Source organism: Perca fluviatilis, chromosome 13, assembly GCF_010015445.1.
Source record: "Perca fluviatilis chromosome 13, GENO_Pfluv_1.0, whole genome shotgun sequence".
In the NCBI taxonomy this organism is placed as follows: Eukaryota; Metazoa; Chordata; class Actinopteri; order Perciformes; family Percidae; genus Perca; species Perca fluviatilis.
This window is the reverse complement of record NC_053124.1, coordinates 259,403-278,854: the sequence shown is the minus strand read 5'-3', so window position 1 is coordinate 278,854 and position 19,452 is coordinate 259,403. Positions and strand designations below refer to the sequence as shown.

Genomic DNA, 19,452 nt, shown 5'->3' with positions numbered 1-19,452 from the left:
TAATCCTCCGTGCGGAAACACCGTGAACGATACGTTGGTCAACTTCACACCCATAGGGGTAATTTATGGTAGGGACAGTGGGGATACGTCCCTACCACTTTTCTGAATACCTAACATTTTTTTGATTGGCAAAGTGTTTTTACATAGTTTTGCTTCCCACCCCAGATGAAAAACAGGGCTCAGCTGCTAACAGTTGTGGCCAAAAGTTTACATACAGTTGTAAAGAACATGTATGTCATGGCAGTTTGAGTTTCTAATAACTAACACAACTCCTATTTTTTTTCTGTGATGCATCATTGGAGCACATACTTCTTTGTCACAAAAAACAGTCATGAAATGTGGGTTCTCTTTTGACTTTATTATGGTTCTTCTGAAAATGTGACCAAATCTACTGTATCAAAAATATACATAAAGCAAACTCAACGATCAATTGCGGGAATGTAGAAGGTTATATCAATCAAATTTTCTTTGTGACATGACCTCTTTAACTTCTCACTAGTGATTATGATTGACTACAGCTGGTGACATCTCTGAGCCCATTTAAATAGGGCTCTTTTGATACACTCATTAGACTCAACCACAAACGTGATGATGGGCAAGTCTAAGGAGCTCAGCACGGATCTAAAGAGGCAGAACATTGACTTGAACAAGTCAGGAAAGTCATGTGGAGCCATTTCAAAGCAGCTACAGGTCCCAAGAACCAATTGTAAGTATAAAGTGCATGGCACAGTTGTGTCACTGCCACGATCAGGAAGACCACGCAAGCCATCAACCGCTGCGGAGAGAAAATTGGTCAGGAGTCGACCAAGAACCACCAAAAAAGTCTGCAATGAATTAGATGCTGCTGGAACACAGGTGTCAGTGTCCACAGTTAAGCGTGTTTTACATCGCCATGGGCTGAAAGGATCCCTTGCTCTAGAAGTGGCACCTTAAGGCACAACTGAAGTTTGCTGCTGATCACATGGACAAAGACAGGGTATTCTGGAGGAAAATTCTGTTGTCAGATGAAACAAAAATCTAGCCATTTGGCCACAATGACCAGAAGTATGTTTGAAGAGAAAAGGTGAGTCCTTTAACCCCAAGAACACCATACCTACCGTCAAGCATGGTGGTGGTAGTATTATGCTCTGGGGCTGTTTTGCTGCCAGTGGAACTGGTACTTTACAGAAAGTGAATGGAATAATGAAGGAGGAGGATTACCTTCAAATTTTTCAGGAAAACCTAAGACAATGACACCTAACACACATCAAAGATGGTAAACCGGGTCACCCTCTTCATGATAATCTGACTGGTAGAGGTATGAAACGTAGTGGTAGGCTAAGGCCTGCCGTGACACGAACTAAGCGGTATGCTCTCTCTTTTATACCTCAGGCTATCAGACAGCACAACAAGCACTTTAAACGTACATTTTTATAAATTTTGTATTGTATTGTATTAGGCGGGTGTGAGCACTGTAATTTCCATTTTTATGGATGAAATAAACTTGACTGTTTTTTTTAAAGGAATGGCTAAATCAGGCTAAAATTTAGGTTTTAGAATGGCCTTCCCAAAGTCCTGACTTGAACCCCATCGAGAACATGTGGACGTTGCTGAAGAAACAAGTCCGTGTCAGAGAGACAACAAATTTAGCTGAACTGCACCAAAGGGAACTGCGTCAAGAGGAATGGTCAAAGATTGAACCACAAGCTTGTCAGAAGCTTGTGGATGGCTACCAAAAGCGCCTAATCGAGGTGAAAATGGCCAAGGGACATTCAACCAAATTTTAACATTGCTGTATTTATATTTTTGACCCAGTAGATTTGGTCACATTTTCAGAAGACCCATAATAAAGTCAAAAAAGTCAAAAAAGACTTGAATGATTCCATCTAGGGCTGGGCAATATATATCAATATTATATCGACATCGATATATGAAGCTAGATATAGTCTTACATTTTGGAAGTTAGTTTAGTTACTTAAACAAAACACAAAAAGGAGGGAAGAGTAAATCATGTCTAGATGTGTGTTGACTCAGCAGGGATAACAAAAAAAAAAAAAAAAAAAAAAAAAAAAAAACACAACACACACACACACACACACACACACACACACACACACACACACACACACACACACACACACACACACACACACACACACACACACACCAGGATGTCATAGTGCCCTGTGCAACTTTAATTCACTTATCCAGACACAGGGTGCATTCTTACCTCTATCCTCAGTCTTTCATACATCAGGGCCAGTTTCTCCTCTTCTTCACTGTCTCTTTCAGTAGTCCCCCCCGCTGCTCTATCTGCATGGCTACACAGAGAGGTGGGAGGCAGCAGTGGCCACTCCACAGGCTTGTTCCCATGTCCAATGTCCTTCCTATATTTCAGCCCGCTGCCAGCTACTGGCTCTGTGCCAGGGCAATGAAAACAATAAAACTGAGAGCCATACATAAACGGTGCAGGACACCTCTCTGCTTCAAACAGGCTCCTGAAACAGCCGTGCTCTCTCTTTATAGAATCAACGCCGTTTCTCTTGAAGCTGCCAACGCTGATGTCATCCTCTCTGCTGCCGTCCACCGTGGTCAACAGGAAGGAGAACTCAGAGGACTTGTGAGCCCCTGGAGCGAGGAGCTCTCCTAGTTTATTGGGAACGAACAGAGGGATCTCCAGCAGGGTATGGAGGCCGTCTGCCTCACCCTGTCGCACCAGCACACACACGCTCAGAGACTCCTCCCACTCTTCCTCGTAGTAAACTCCTCTTTGAGACTGGCTGGCATGGTGGAACGGGTGGGACAGCGACGGCTGCTTAATGCTCTGATATCGCAGGCTGTTGGGGGGCACCAGGGCCCATGATGCACTGCTCAGGGGGCGTGTCTGACGGATCCACTGCCAGTCGGCTCCCTGAAGGAGCAATAAGGACATGCTAAGATTGTATTTAACAATGCTTGCTCACATACTGTGCTGTTACGGACATTTCATTACAATGGTCTGACATTTGATAAAAATCTATTGTAAGCCATTATATAGTCAGATTAGAAGTTATTGGTTTCATTTCTATGCATTCAGTACAGAGTTAGCCTAACCGAACGTGTCCTGGACCTATCTTAGCACAAAGATAATTTTTGGGGCATTTTTAGGCCTTTATTATGACAGGACAGCTTAGACATTAAAGGGTAGAGAGAAGGGAAGGACATGCAGCAAAGGGCCCTGGGTCGGAGTCGAACCTGCTGCTGTTGCGTATATGGGCTCTGTATATGGGTGCGCGCTCTACCAGGTGAGCTACCCAGGCGCCCACAGTTGGTTGAGTTTTGAGCTTATTTTGTTTATGTATTAGACAAAAAAAAGTTTGAGATCCCTCAGACTGGCGAGTTATTGAGGGACAGATTACACACATACACAGCCCCTACAAACCAGACACAGCCAGGTAGCCTAACGGGAACCTACACAAAACCAATACTTTTAGTAGGGCTGTGCAATTAATCACAATTTCACTTGCGATTACGGTTTCAACTCCTAATGATCACAAAACAGAATATTCAAGAAAAACGAGTATTTTGCACATTAAGTTTAGCAAGAAAAATCTTGTCTTGTGTTCTGAATGAAAAAAACTATTTCAAATGGGAAAAAAAGAGAAATTTCACAGTTCAAGTTGTTTTCACTGTTGATTTGTTTAACTTTTTCACTGTTTTATTAGTTCAATAAATGCAACATCTTTCCAAAAGTCAATGAGTGATTGAGTTAAATAATTGTGATTTCAATATTGACCAAAATAATCGTGATTAGAATTTTTTTCCATAATCGAGAAGCCCTAACTCTAAGCAGTGTAAAATGTGCTGTTTTCAAGGGGTGTAAGATTCACAGATCCGACCATGGACCCCTGGATCGGTCTAAATGGACCAAGAATCAGCCGAGGGTCCGATTCTTACAGACTGAGGCTTTGCTGTCAATTCAACATGTGTGGTCATGTGTGGGACTTGCTCATCATGTTCAGGTTGGCAGGGATCAGCCAATCAGCAACCTTGTTTGCAGAAAAAAAACTAGGTTTAAAAAAATTAGGTTTCATTTTTGAAGTTAGCAGTGAAGCTGGCTGAGAGGAATACATCCTGAATAGTGTAAATTGTACTAGCCGTGAGTAATCCATCCATGTGTGCATTCATAAACATGTGAGTAAACTTGTAGAAATGTATATAAAATAGATATGTATTTGGGTGTGTTAAGTTTATATTGACATTTATAGCTTCCAAGATGTTCAGTTAGAATAGACAACCTTAGCATAAAAATCCACTAGCCGCATGCTAACGCACGCAACAGTATTATTGTGCTCTCATGTGTAACTTACTCACGTAATACTATAGGATTATATTTGGAGTCCTAGCACAATTTTTTATGTGTCTAGTTACAGTGTAACATAGAAGTATTTTTTATATGTGTTAAGGTTACAAGTAGCAAATTTTTAGACTTTAATCGTCCATTTATTTATGAGGTTTTTTAACATTAATATGAGTTCCCCCAGCCTGCCTATGGTCCCCCAGTGGCTAGAAATGGTGATAGGTGTAAACCGAGCCCTGGGTATCCTGCTCTGCCTTTGAGAAAATGAAAGCTCAGATGGACCAATCAGGAATCTTCTCCTTATGAGGTCATAAGGAGCAAGGTTACCTCCCCTTTCTCTGCTTTGCCCACCCAGAGAATTTGGCGCACCCATGAGAGAGAGAGAGAGACATCATGGCTTTCAAACGAGTAAAGTGGCAGTTAGTCAAGGCCCCACCCCCACCCTCCACCTTACCCCCCCCTCTCTCCTCCTCAATAGCTAAAGACACAGAAATGGCACATACCAAGGAAAACTCATTGTGGGACTGGCTCTAGTGGCTGTAATTCTGCACCAAGGCTGAGTTTCAGGAAAGAGATTTCAGATACAGTATTAGGGGACCACTAAGGTCTATATAAAAGAGACTTCAGATACAGTATTAGGGGACCACTAAGGTCTATATAAAAGAGACTTCAGATACAGTATTAGGGGACCACTAAGGTCTATATAAAAGAGACTTCAGATACAGTATTAGGGGACCACTAAGGTCTATATAAAAGAGACTTCAGATACAGTATTAGGGGACCACTAAGGTCTATATAAAAGAGACTTCAGATACAGTATTAGGGGACCACTAAGGTCTATATAAAAGAGATTTCAGATACAGTATTAGGGGACCACTAAGGTCTATATAAAAGAGACTTCAGATACAGTATTAGGGGACCACTAAGGTCTATATAAAAGAGACTTCAGATACAGTATTAGGGGACCACTAAGGTCTATATAAAAGAAACTTCAGATACAGTATTAGGGGACCACTAAGGTCTATATAAAAGAGACTTCAGATACATTATTAGGGGACCACTAAGGTCTATATAAAAGAAACTTCAGATACAGTATTAGGGGACCACTAAGGTCTATATAAAAGAGACTTCAGATACAGTATTAGGGGACCACTAAGGTCTATATAAAAAGAGACTTCAGATACAGTATTAGGGGACCACTAAGGTCTATATAAAAAGAGACTTCAGATACAGTATTAGGGGACCACTAAGGCCTAATAAAAGCATCCAAAGAGCACCATGTCATGGGACCTTTAAGCTGATGTGGCTGTTATTTGGTTGTAAGCGGCTAGCTAATTAAGTTGACACAGTCTATACTACTAGCATGTCTTTGCTTGAGTATTACCTGGTCCTTTTTACGAAATATATATTTATTTGAAGGTAGGCAGTGCTTCTTCTATAGAATTGGATCATTTTCATTTAAAATGGAACATGCATGTGTTTCCATCATACGGATATGAACTATCAGACTGAATGGTGTTTTATTGAATTGCACTGAATGTATTCAACATTGAATCAAACTGAATCGTTTCATAATAAAATGCATCGTTCCTGAACCGTAACGTAGCCCATGTATCTAGATACGTATCGGTTCTCCTTATCACACACACACACACACACACACACACACACACACACACACACACACACACACACACACACACACACACACACACACACACACACACACACACACACACACACACACACACACACACACACACACACACACACACACACACACACGGTCTCCGGTTTTGTTTGCAAGTTTTTTCTTTTCTTGGGGGGAAGGGGAGAGGTGTCCTTGTTATTTTGCCCTGAATCAATTCCTACTACTGCCAATCAGCTGCTTCAATGCACAATTCCACTGGCCTAGTGGTCCTCAAAACCCTGTACTGGTCTAAGCTTAAACACAACTCAAACGTGAAATGGGCAGGATCTTTACCTGACTGAGACTCCAGCTCCGTTTTCTGATGGCTTGCCTTCTGCCATGGCTGCAGACACAACCCACCCAGAAGGCGATGCCCCCTCTGCTCACAGCCATTCACCACAGGGGCAAGGGCAACCCCAGTTACCAGCTGACCATCAGCCACAGCAACAGCACAGAAGATAGCGCAGAGACACACACTACCACCTTAACCTGATGACTGAGCGATTCTTCACCTCCACAAACCTGAGACCAGAGAGAAGAGAGGAAAGAGCTGGTAACAGGAGCAGTAATATGGCCAATAAATAATCAACATTTTACAGGCTACAGTGGGTACGGAAAGTATTCAGACCCCTTTCAATTTTTCACTCTTTGTTTCATTGCAGCCATTTGCCAAAATCAAAAAAGTTCATTTTATTTCTCATTAATGTACCCTCAGCACCCCATCTTGACAGAAAAAAAACAAACAAATGTAGACATTTTTGCAAATTTATTAAAAAAGAAAAACTGAAATATCACATGGTCATAAGCAGGGTTCTAAATTAACACCCGCCAACCCGCCAAATGCGGGTTAAAATTCATTTTGGCGGGTGTTAATAAAAACTTACTAGCCAATTTGGCCGGTGATGTATGAGGCATAACATGCATGACACATAAGGGTCTGTTATCGGTCATTTATCCCCCTGGCAGTACTTCCTACATTTCCCAAGAACACTGTGCCGTAATGGTACGTCATGACGTTTCATACGCCCATTGGCTGCGCGCAGTTTGCAGTGAAACCAGCGCGAGAAACCATGGAAACGAACGGAGTCAGGAGCAGGGAGTAGACTGAAAGAAGAGAGAGTTAGCTAGCTAGCTAGCTAGTAACTAAAGTATAAAGTTAAGATTAGCTCAACTAAATGCTGCGGTGGTTGGGACAGACTTCTGGGGGCGAGAAGAGGAACGAGGCAGGGGATGAGGATATCAACAGAGAAACGAAGAAAAGAAAATTTAATGCCAAATGGCTGACGGGTCGTGAATGGCTTGTGTTTGATCACGAAAATGTCGTCATGTTTTGTCAGGATTGCCGCATCTACGCGAAAGAAAAAAACAAAACGAACAATTTCGTCGTAGGAACTACTAATTTTAAAGTCGAGGCAGTAAAGGACCATGAGAGTTCCCGAAGTCATCAGGAGAGCCTAAGGATTAAAACTGCCAAGACAGGCCGTATGGAAGAGAGCCTTGCTGGGAGAAGCCTCGCTTTATTGAAGACGTCTGAGTTGGAGAAGATGCAGCTACTTTTTCGAAATGCCCACGCCATCGGAAAAAAGGGCAGGCCTTTCACCGACTTCGCATGGATGTGTGAGTAAGTGAATTAATGTTACTATTTACATGTTTCAGAAACAGTGCATTTAATATGATTCAGAGTGCTTAGCTACATAGACACAGGTGAAACTTTACCTTTTGGGGGTTTCAAAAAGAAGAAAAAAATCTCACTGACATGTAGCTACTGTGTTGTAGGCGCTAACAGTGGCTTCATTTACACGACAATTAATTTCAGGGTGGACAGGAAGAAAGGCTTGAAGATAGGAGAGACATACACAAATGACTACCAGGCAAAAGAGTTCATACACTACATAGCAGAAGAAGAGAGAAGAAAGATGAGGGCAAGATTATCAGATGGCAAGTTCATCTCGGTCATGTCAGATGGATCTCTGGACAGTGCAGTGATGGAAGAAGAAATGGTCTACGTCAGGAGTGCCAGTGAGGGGAAGGTCAAAGTTGATTTTGTCGGGGTAAAAGCTGTCTCAAAGCCAGATGCTACAAATATAGCTGAAGCAGTGTGCAGTATAATGGAAAGTGGAGTCAGCACTGATTGGAAGAACAAGCTAGTGGCAATCACCACAGATGGAGCATCTGTAATGACAGGAGTAAACAATGGTGTAGTTACAAAACTGCGAGCAGACAGACCAAATGTGCTGGGGATCCACTGCATGGCCCATAAGCTAGAGCTTGCCTTTTCAGTAGGGATGCACCGAATATTCGGCCACCGAAATACCTTTATCACCGAAACAATACGGCCGAAAATGTTGTGATGACGCAAACAGAAAACGCGACCTGCACGTGTGTCAGTACCCGATCCGTTCCACCTGCAAAGCGTCTCCTAAGCAAAGAGGTTGAGACGGACCACGGAGTGAAAACAATGAAAGTGCGGCTCTTAGAGTCTGTCAGCACACGTTTCCAGTGAGATCTGTTCGGATCCTCTGCACTCATCGCGACTGTACTTGATCCCGCGTTATAAAGACCATTACTTGGATGCGGAAATAAAGCAGGCGCGACGAGAAATGATCCAGGCGCGATGGATGCGGAGAACCCGCGTGGAGACGGAGGACGAGCAGCCCCAGCGCAGGAGATCAGAGCGCAGAAAAAAAGACTTGTCTCGCTGCACCAGATGAGGGGCATGCACCCTCGTTGTCTGATATGTTCAGTGAAATCCTGCAAGAAAGTGCCTCAATTAATAAATAATAATAATAATAATAATAACAACAATAGGTAAGCTATTCTGTTCTTAGGCTACTGTATACTGTATGTGACTATCAGATTGTAGCCATATTTCTGCTAGATATTTTTTTAATTAAACTTTAATATTAATTTATACAATTGCAATGCCTTGATTTTAGTAAAGTTAGTACACAGTCATAGCCATAAATGCAATGGTACTAATAATTGGCTTAATTTCTTTCGGTGTTTCGGTTTTCGGTCTTGGTTTCCTCTTTTTTCGGTTTTCGGTTTCGGCCAAGAATTTTCATTTCGGTGCATCACTACTTTTCAGACGGAATAAGGAAAAATGTGATGGCCAGGAAAGTTGAGGACCTGTTGAGTGGACTCTACACCTTATATCATAAGAGTGGAGTGAACAGGGCCAGCTTAAAGCAACACTTCAGGGAGCTCCACATGAAGGCTTTGATGCCAACCAGAGTAGGTGGAACCCGGTGGCTACCACATCTCTTCAAAGCACTTGACCATTTTCTCAGGGGATATGCTGGCATTGTACGCCACTTGGAGGAGAAGGTATGTTAATTTATAGCCTACTAAAACCAGCAGTGTAGATGGATTATTTAATGTTTGCTTTCTTTTTCTTTTAATCAGTTTTAAATGCTGTCTGATATAATGCAGTTGTTTTGTTTGTAGTCCCAGGAGGCCACGAACATCAATTTTGTTCTGAGGGCAAAAGCCAAGGGGTTCCTCAAAATAGGCAAGGATGGTGGAGTGCTCAGGTTTTGCTGCCTTCTCCATGACACCATCTTCCAACTGAGCAACCTCTCCAAGTCACTGCAGAGGTCAGTGTCAACCCTGGCTGAAGCTCAGAGCTGCCTTTCCTCTACTCAGGCTGTCATAGAAAAGTACAAGTCAAGGTATGTATCTTATACTGGATCCTATAATTTATGATTTGATTTTAGGTTGTGTTTGTGTGTTTTCACCTCAGTATAAATAAAAAGATGCCCATCCATCTATCTCTGCACAACTGTAGACCTGGGCCTAAGCTGAGAGCAGTGCTGTACACAGACTCCTATGAGGGAGTCCTCCTGAAGCCTACTGATGCCGACCAGCATGACAAGGCAAAGAATGAGCTGATCGATTCTCTTTGCCGGTGCATCACTGTTAGATTTAGTGATGTGAACAGTGGTGTCCTGCAGGCTATGCGGCTGACCAGCTTCCAGTGCTGGCCAGAGGCAGACACGAGTTCAGGTTAGCAATTCAAATGTAATGAACAAATCTTTATGCATTTTATGTTTTAAGATAACTGCTTAACTTTATATTAATTTTTTTCCCTTTTGTTCTCAGATTTTGGTGATGAAGAGGTTAACAAACTCATCAGTCACTTCCGACCTCTTTTACTGTCTGCTGGAGTGGATGTGGAGTTGATCCCTGATCAATGGACAATTCTCAAGACTGAACTGTACGCGGCAGGATTCAGCCAAGGTACTTGGACAACGCGTTTGAGAAAGAAAATCTCATACTCATGTACGCATATCAGTAGCATTTTTAAACAAGTGCTTGAAAAGTTCCCAAGCTCTATAGAAATGTCTAATATTGTGAGACAGTTTTATTTTGTTTATCAGGAATCAGAGTAAATGTCATTTGTTAAAGACACACAATCAAATTTGATGCCATCTTTTAATAACTAAAGTTGCATTTGAAAATGCATAATTGTTTGCAAGTGCATAATGCATATTGCCTGTCTCACCCTGCTACAGGAACCTTTGAGAAGACCTGGCCTACTGTGAACAGAATGCTGCGCCATCGGTGTCCTGATGTTCTTGATCTTTTGATGCTCTCCCTCCCCAACTATACATACAGCTGACTGTGAAAGAGGGTTCAGTGTTATGAAGCAGGTAAAGAGTGACTGCGCTCCCGCCTAAAAGGGGTGAGACCCTCTCGGACCTCCTTAAAAACCCAGTTGTGCTCACCTGACATCAAAGACTTTGATCCAACCAAAGCCATTGACATCTGGCATGCTGACAGTGTGCGTTCACGCGCGCCTGACTTTGCGCAGCACAGAACATGGAAAGAAGGAACAGAGGGTGGCTCAGATTCGGATGGTACCACCTCTGAAGAAGAAGAGCTCTGAAGACGTGATTCAAATGATAGATAGATATAAAGATAGATAGATACTGTAGATAGATAGATATATAGAAAGAGATAGATATAAAGAGATAGATATAAATATAGATACTGTAGATGGATAGATCTAAAGATAGATAGATATAAAGTAAGGTATAAAGATAGATACTGTAGATAGAAAGCTATAAAGATAGATACTGTAGATAGATAAAGACATATAAAGATAGATACTGTAGATAGATAAAGACATATAAAGATAGATACTGTAGATAGATAAAGACATATAAATATAGATAGATATAAAGACAGATATAAAGATAGATAGAAAGATAGATATACAGATATATACTGTAGATATATATATATAAAGATAGACAGATATAAAGATAGATACTGTAGATAGAAAGATATAAAGATAGATAGATACTGTAGATAGAAAGATAGATAAAGACATGAAAATAGATAGATATAAAGACAGATATAAATATAGATAGATATAAACACAGATATAAAGATAGATACTGTAGATAGATAAAGACATAAAGATAGACAGATATAAATATAGATAGATATAAAGATAGATAGATATAAAGATATATACTGTAGATATATATAAAGATAGATAGATACTGTAGATAGAAAGATATAAAGATAGACAGATATAAAGTAAGGTATAAAGATAGATACTGTAGATAGAAAGCTATAAAGATAGATACTGTAGATAGATAAAGACATATAAAGATAGATACTCTAGATAGATAAAGACATATAAATATAGATAGATATAAAGACAGATATAAAGATAGATAGAAAGATAGATATACAGATATATACTGTAGATATATATATATAAAGATAGACAGATATAAAGATAGATACTGTAGATAGAAAGATATAAAGATAGATAGATACTGTAGATAGAAAGATATAAAGATAGATAGATACTGTAGATAGATAAAGACATAAAAATAGATAGATATAAAGACAGATATAAATATAGATAGATATAAACACAGATATAAAGATAGATACTGTAGATAGATAAAGACATAAAGATAGATAGATATAAAGACAGATATAAATATAGATAGATATAAAGATAGATAGATATAAAGATAGATATAAAGATATATACTGTAGATATATATAAAGATAGATAGATACTGTATATATAAAGATAGATAGATACTGTAGATAGAAAGATATAAAGATAGATAAATACTGTAGATAGAAAGATATAAAGATAGATACTGTAGATAGATAAAGACATAAAGATAGATACTGTAGATAGATAAAGACATAAAGATAGATAGATATAAAGACAGATATAAATATAGATAGATATAAAGACAGATATAAAGATGGATAGATATAAAGATAGAAAGATAGATAAAGATATATACTGTAGATATATATATAAAGATAGACAGATATAAAGATAGATACTGTAGATAGATAAAGACATATAAAGATAGATACTGTAGATAGATAAAGACATAAAGATAGATAGATATAAAGACAGATATAAATATAGATAGATATAAAGACAGATATAAAGATGGATAGATATAAAGATAGAAAGATATATACTGTAGATATATATATAAAGATAGACAGATATAAAGATAGATACTGTAGATAGAAAGATATAAAGATAGATAGATACTGTAGATAGAAAGATAGATACTGTAGATAGATATAAATATAGATAGATATAAAGATAGATAGGTAGGTAGATAGATACTATAGATAGATTGATCCCAAACTTGAAATGAAATGTTTGCACTTTCTGTGTATATTTTGTTGTTTTTGTTGTACTTTATATGTATTTTTCATGCCAAAAATTTTAATAAAATGATCAAATGCATTCAGTGGCACTCATAATTTCTCTTATTTTCACCGGAGAAAATTTGGCTAGTGGAAATTCTGATTGGCTGGTAACTTTAGAAAGTTACCAGCCACATTGGCTGGTGATCAAAAAAGTTAATTTAGAACCCTGGTCATAAGTATTCAGACCCTTTGCTCAGTATTGAGTAGAAGCACCCTTTTGAGCTAGTACAGCCATGAGTCTTCTTGGGAATGATGCAACAAGTTTTTCACACTTGGATTTGGGGATCCTCTGCCATTCTTCCTTTCAGATCCTCTCCAGTTCCGTCAGGTTGGATGGTGAACGTTGGTGGACAGCCATTTTCAGGTCTCTCCAGAGATGCTCAATTGGGTTTAGGTCAGGGCTCTGGCTGGGCCAGTCAAGAATGGTCACAGAGTTGTTCCGAAGCCACTCCTTTGTTATTTTAGCTGTGAGCTTAGGGTCACTGTCTTGTTGGAAGGTGAACCTTCGGCCCAGTCTGAGGTCCTGAGCACTCTGGATGAGGTTTTCTTCCAGGATCTCTCTGTACTTGGCCGCATTCATCTTTCCTTCAATTGCAACCAGTCGTCCTGTCCCTGCAGCTGAAAAACACCCCCATAGCATGATGCTGCCACCACCATGTTTCACTGTTGGGATTGTATTGGGCAGGTGATGAGCAGTGCCTGGTTTTCTCCACACATACCGCTTAGAATTAACACCAAAAAGTTCAATCTTGGTCTCATCAGACCAGAGAATCTTATTTCTCATAGTCTGGGAGTCCTTCATGTGTTTTTTGGCAAACTCTATGCAGGCTTTCATATGTCTTGCACTGAGGAGAGGCTTCCATCGGGCCACTCTGCCATAAAGCCCCGACTGGTGGAGGGCTGCAGTGATAGTTGACTTTGTGGAACTTTCTCCCATCTCCCTACTGCATCTCTGGAGCTCAGCCACAGTGATCTTTGGGTTCTTCTTTACCTCTCTCACCAAGGCTCTTCTCCCACGATTGCTCAGTTTGGCTGGACGGCCAGGTCTAGGAAGAGTTCTGTAGTCCCAAACTTCTTCCATTTAAGAATTATGGAGGCCACTGTGCTCTTAGGAACCTTGAGTGCTGCAGAAATTCTTTTGTAACCTTGGCCAGATCTGTGCCTTGCCACAATTCTGTCTCTGAGCTCCTTGGGCAGTTCCTTCGACCTCATGATTCTCATTTGCTCTGACATGCACTGGGAGCTGTAAGGTCTTATATAGACAGGTGTGTGCCTTTCCTAATCAAGTCCAATCAGTTTAATTAAACACAGCAGGACTCCAATGAAGGAGTAGAACCATCTCAAGGAGGATCAGAAGAAATGGACAGCATGTGAGTTAAATATGAGTGTCACAGCAAAGGGTCTGAATACTTATGACCATGTGCCATTTCAGTTTTTCTTTTTTAATAAATTTGCAAAGATTTCTACATTTCAGTTTTTTTCTGTCAAGATGGGGTGCTGAGTGTACATTAATGAGAAATAAAATGAACTTTTTTGATTTTAGCAAATGGCTGCAATGAAACAAAGAGTGAAAAATGTAAAGGGGCCTGAATACTGTCCGTACCCACTGTATATCTAGGATAATGATATTCCTGGTATGACAAAATAATGAAGAATATTTAATTAATAATTTCAAGAACATACAATTTAATGAGTCAGCATAAATGCTAACCGTTTCCCTTTAAATATTCAGTAAAAATAATTCCCTCTCAGCTCTTTAGTTTGTCCAAGTTGGTGCACGCTGGACCGACAGTGAACGTCTTTCATCCTAATATTGCAGTGTGTCACGAACCCTCGCTACCCAGCACCGACTACAAACGGAGGAAAAGAGTGAGATAGTGAGGGGCTAAGAGAAGAGACAGGCAGGAGAAAATGATCGAAAAGTGTCCAAAGTTTGGGATCATTTGAAGCTGCAAAAAAAACTAAAACTGTACAGTGTGCCTATTGCAAAATTGTACTAGCTTAATGTTACCACAATAACACGACATCAATGCTACAGCATCTCAGCAGAAAACATCAGTCCACTCATCCATTCCACGGAGGGGACCCGACACAAGTAAACAGTCGGATGGACGATGATGCTACACCAAGGGTAGGTGCCAGTCTTCTGGCCCCCACAGCCCGTTGCTTTGAAGCCTGGCATCCCCACACAGCCAGCTTACGGTACAGGAACTTCCAGCAGAAGCAAGCATGTTTAGTTACATCTGTTTTTCTCTGCCCCAAAGAAACGGGCTGGTTAAAGTGAACTGATGTTATAGAGGTCCATTAAAACAAGCGCTATCAGAGCACACGTTACGTTGTGATAGACAACAGCAGAGAAAAATAGACCCACTTGCGGTTTGGGAGTTCCAGGTGAAGTGGTGAAAGCCGCCACCGTAGATGTACGGTGAAGCCAGAAGCTGAATGCGGTCAAGCTGTACAGGGAGATGAGGGGCTATTTGCTGTTTTTCCGTGCTGGTCAGTGTTCGGAAGGATTGCATCCCCCGGTAGGGCTGAACGATTAATTGCATTTGCGATAATATCGCGATATGTTAAAACGCGATTTCCTAATCGCAAAGACTGCGATTTGGTCACGTGACTCACGAGAGCAAATCAGTCCGCACTCCGTAGTCCGCAGAGAAAGCATCAACTTAGCACGCTAACGGTACGCCGTACCTTGAGCAGATTTCTGTCATTCAAACAACTCTGAGTTGTAGTTTAAAACTTGTAAGGGTTTTATTCGGGCTCCAGTCCACACATGCAGTTAATGAATACAGGCACGCAGAACTGAAGGCTCGGTTAGCAACGATTAGCTCTGATTAGCGGTTAGCTCCGGTTAGCTCCATTATAAAGATATGGAGCGGAGGAGACTGCCGCGGAGAGGGGTAACAACCAGACTCTGATAAATGACGTTCGGGGAGCTGTCACAGCAGCGTGGCCACGGTGTTTCAACGGTTTTATTAGTACAGTTAGCTAATCCCACGGCAACACCTGCATGCTACTACTAACGTAACGATAGCCTCTCTGAGCTAGTGCAGCGTCGTTGGCCGCTGTCATGCAACGCACACCCATGAGGGAGGGGAGGGCTGGAGGCAGCTCCTCTCTGTGCGCTGTTAAAGAAAATACACCGATGTATATATTTTACTTATTTAACTGTCTAGTAAAGTTCAAAGACAGTGTTTAAAAAATGCAATCCACATGTTTACATATGTCTATGTAAATAATAATTAAATAATCTAAATACTACTAAGTGTTGTAAAGCCACATTTGTTTTTATATTTCTGCAATCTGCACTTTAGTGTGATTTATTTCTGACTTTCATATGAATGTTTCCACCAGGCTTGGTCAGTGCTCAATATACTACTGGGATTGAAGTAGTTAAATAAAAGAGGTCATTCATATAAATTCACGCATCACCTAATTTCACCATCACATACAGGCCTGGCCTCCAGGAAAGAACAGCTTGTTTAATCTATCTAATCTTGTGAAGTTCATACTATACAATGATTTATTGCTAGTTTTTGTTGACTATTACAGAAGACAAAGAGCTTAAAAAATAATCGCATATCGAATCGCAATCGCAATATTTTTTAAATAAATCGCAATTAGATTATTTTCAAAAATCGTTCAGCCCTATCCCCCGGTACCTGAAAAAAATGAGTACCGGCACGTTTTCTGAATTATCGGTTCTCGAGACATCCCTAGTCTCATTGACCATCCCTTCACGGAGAAACAGCTTATTGTTGCACACCTCTCTCACCTCTTCAAGGAGAAACAGCTGATCAACGATCTACTAGCATGAAGTGTACACAGATCTGTGCTGTGTAACATTGTAATCAAATACAGTATATAACTGGAAATCTGTTAAGTATAACTAATATACTTGTAAGCCTCCTTTTGAATATTTAGTATTTCTCTTCAATAAAGCAAAAGTATTTCTTATCCAATTACTGGATTAATCAATGAAATGTTCGGTAGAATACTCGATTACTAAAATAATCGATAGCTGCAGCCCTAACTAATTGCACATTATGTCCAAACATACAAAAGATACACAACTACTTGTGTAGGTATATTTATTTTAACATAAACTGTCTAAATAAATTGTATTTAAAAAGATCAAGATACCTACACATTACAAAATGAAATTATTTCCTATATCTTAAAAGTTAATTAAACTTAACACCGTAGCCCTCTCTTCCTCTGACAACTGAGCCTTCTAGATCATTAGCCAGCCAGCCGGCCACAACATTAGTACAATTTAACAATGTAATGTTTCATACAACATAATGTTGCCGCCCTTGGCTTGGCAGTAAATTGTGCCAACCTGTCAGACAATTAGAGCTGCAAAGATTAATCGATTAATTGTCAAATATTAAATCTATCGCCAACTATTTCGATAATTGATTTCAGTCATTTTTCCTGAAAAAAGTCAAACTTCTCTGATTCCAGCTTGTTAAATGTGAATATGTTCTAGTTTCTTCTCTCCTCTGGGACAGGAAACTGAATATCTCTGAGTTGTGGACAAGACAAGACAAGACCTTTGAGGAAGTCATCTTGGGCTTTGGGAAACTCGGATCGATAGTTTACCACGTTCACCAGACCAAACAACGAAACCAGATAATAATCAACAGACTAATCAGCAATAAAAAACAATATTGGCTACGTTAGTGCCATTATAAACCAACATTATATTACATTAACCACGTCATATTGCTTATTATTTTTTATTATTATTATTATTATTATTATTATTATTATTATTATTACTACTACTACTACTACTACTAAAGCAAACGCAGTCAGCACAGGTTGCTGATCTAAGAAACTGTTTAATTTGCATAATGACAAATGCCGGTTTGCATTAAATCAAACCAGTTTAAGCTCGTACAACAGACCGGATATTGACCCAAGTGTACCAACGTTACAGGAGCAAGTTGTAGTTGATGGATTTTCCCTGACCTGGGTCTTCTAATGAGGCTTTCAGAGACTATGCCAAGAGCACATGACCTGCACCAGACCACAAGTTTAGAATCAGAGACTCCCTGGTCACAGGCAGACTCTTATGTACCAAAGAAATGGTTTACAGGACTGAATGCTTACAGCTAGACAAAGGAGCAGAAATAAGTATACATCTTCTCAGTGACTATACCTTTGGGTTTAGAACAGCTATAACTTGAGAAGGACACGTCGTGTTTTTTTTTTACATTTGACAAAATAAACAATCAAACGTTAACGTTACATACCTACAATTAAAATTATCAATTGAAGTAAACTAAACATGTGTGACGTGCAACAGATGACAATGTTCAATGATTACTAATATTCCCTGATTATAAACGAGTGCTGGAAATTTCTAGGCATGGCAACCCTCGCGAATGTCAACAGTGTGAATCAAGAATGACAATTGACATAACGGAGACAAAACATTAACGTTACCATTATTGTTTAGGCAGTTTAGTTTCAAATCAATTGCACTAACAAGGAATGATTAATGCCACGATGTATTACATTAGCCTGATCATTTTTGAAATGCCAACATTTTAAGTTGTTACTGATCACTATTGAGTCATATTTTTTTCTCAACAAATAGCCGTGACATGGGACTCTGGATATCTTCCCTTAAACGTTGACATTAACGTTACCTTACATGCCGTTAGCTAGCGCTGCCTGCCTAGCTAAAGCTTGAAAGCCAATGCTAGCTGCTAGCTTGCTAGACTAACTAACGCTAGCTAGCTGCAAGGAAACTAACTAGAAATTATTTTCCTTGGCTACCAGCTAGTAGCGTGCTAGCCACCGGCTTGGTAAACGTCCCCGTAATGATAGCTACCTTTTACATGCAAAAATCCGCTGGAGTCAGTCTAGATGCAGTGGTTCTCAAGGTTAGGTTTTGTACAGTAACGTTAGTCACGGAAAGGTTATCACTAATGACAAGCTAATAAGAATTACTTAGCTAACTTACACAAATGTCACTCCAGCCCTGTGTCCTTGCCCGGCCAAACACGCCTCACGCAGCCCGTCGACGTCGTATGCTGCCTTCACTTCTATTGGAAATACTAGTACTGCCTATGTAACCCCCGACAATGTGATACAAGAAGAGATAGCGGCTAATTTCCTCTAGTATTCAGTTTTTTCTATGACATTATCAAAACGCTAGATTGCCCTTTTTCACTTTCTGAGTCCATTATTTTGAATATGCCATCAGAAAGTCGCCAGATTTGTCACTAGTAGCTTTTGTGAAAACAAGTCACGATTGGAATTTGAAAAGTCGCTAAGTTGGCAATTTGTCTTGTTCTTTAGCCATTCCTGATTATTTGATTAAATCCAAACAAAATGTATTAGAAAAATAAAACCCACTACCTAAAAAAAAGAAATGTGATTACTTATGAAGCAATACATGGAATAATAAAACTAAAATGGTTACAACAATTTAATGGTTTAATTTCCCATCTAAAATATTACACATACATTTTCTGTTAAGGTGTGATTTTTGTTTTTTTGTTGAATTGTCCAAATTTCATTCATGGTTACAGCACCACGCTGAAGTAGGCTCCACTTTCCCCTCCGGTTCTCCTTAAAGGGATACTTCACCGATTAGCATTAAGCTTTGTATCAGGAGAAACACGGTAGTATTTTCGAATGACCATGCTTCCCTCCCTCATGTGAGACTTCTCTTGCTGCGTTCATAGACATCGGAAAAAACATTTTTCCGAGT

General features: G+C 39.9%; 2 protein-coding genes and 1 long non-coding RNA gene across 5 annotated transcripts in view; 2 read left to right on the top strand and 1 right to left on the bottom strand.

Moving 5' to 3' along the window:
* Positions 1-18,784, bottom strand: part of c13h6orf136 (chromosome 13 C6orf136 homolog) — a 31,270-nt gene extending 12,486 nt beyond the window's left edge. For 2 of the 3 annotated variants that reach the window (XM_039821042.1, XM_039821044.1), the window contains exons 1-3: positions 18,700-18,784; positions 6,303-6,530; positions 2,210-2,890 (exon numbers count right to left, since the gene is read on the bottom strand). In XM_039821042.1, the coding sequence (XP_039676976.1) occupies positions 2,210-2,890; positions 6,303-6,401 (780 nt within the window). In that variant the 5' untranslated portion in view covers positions 6,402-6,530; positions 18,700-18,784. The other variant, XM_039821043.1, reaches the window with a different exon arrangement.
* LOC120571734 (zinc finger protein 862-like) lies at positions 7,353-9,286 on the top strand. The gene is made up of 3 exons (XM_039820808.1): positions 7,353-7,629; positions 7,825-8,287; positions 9,173-9,286. Exons 1-3 carry the CDS (start codon positions 7,493-7,495, stop codon positions 9,284-9,286), a joined length of 714 nt encoding a protein of 237 aa, XP_039676742.1. The 5' UTR covers positions 7,353-7,492.
* On the top strand, positions 9,385-10,222 carry LOC120571907. Its single transcript, XR_005641317.1, has 3 exons — positions 9,385-9,679; positions 9,796-10,013; positions 10,110-10,222. It is a non-coding gene; the product is annotated as an uncharacterized LOC120571907 (long non-coding RNA).
* Positions 18,785-19,452: the final 668 nt, after the last annotated feature.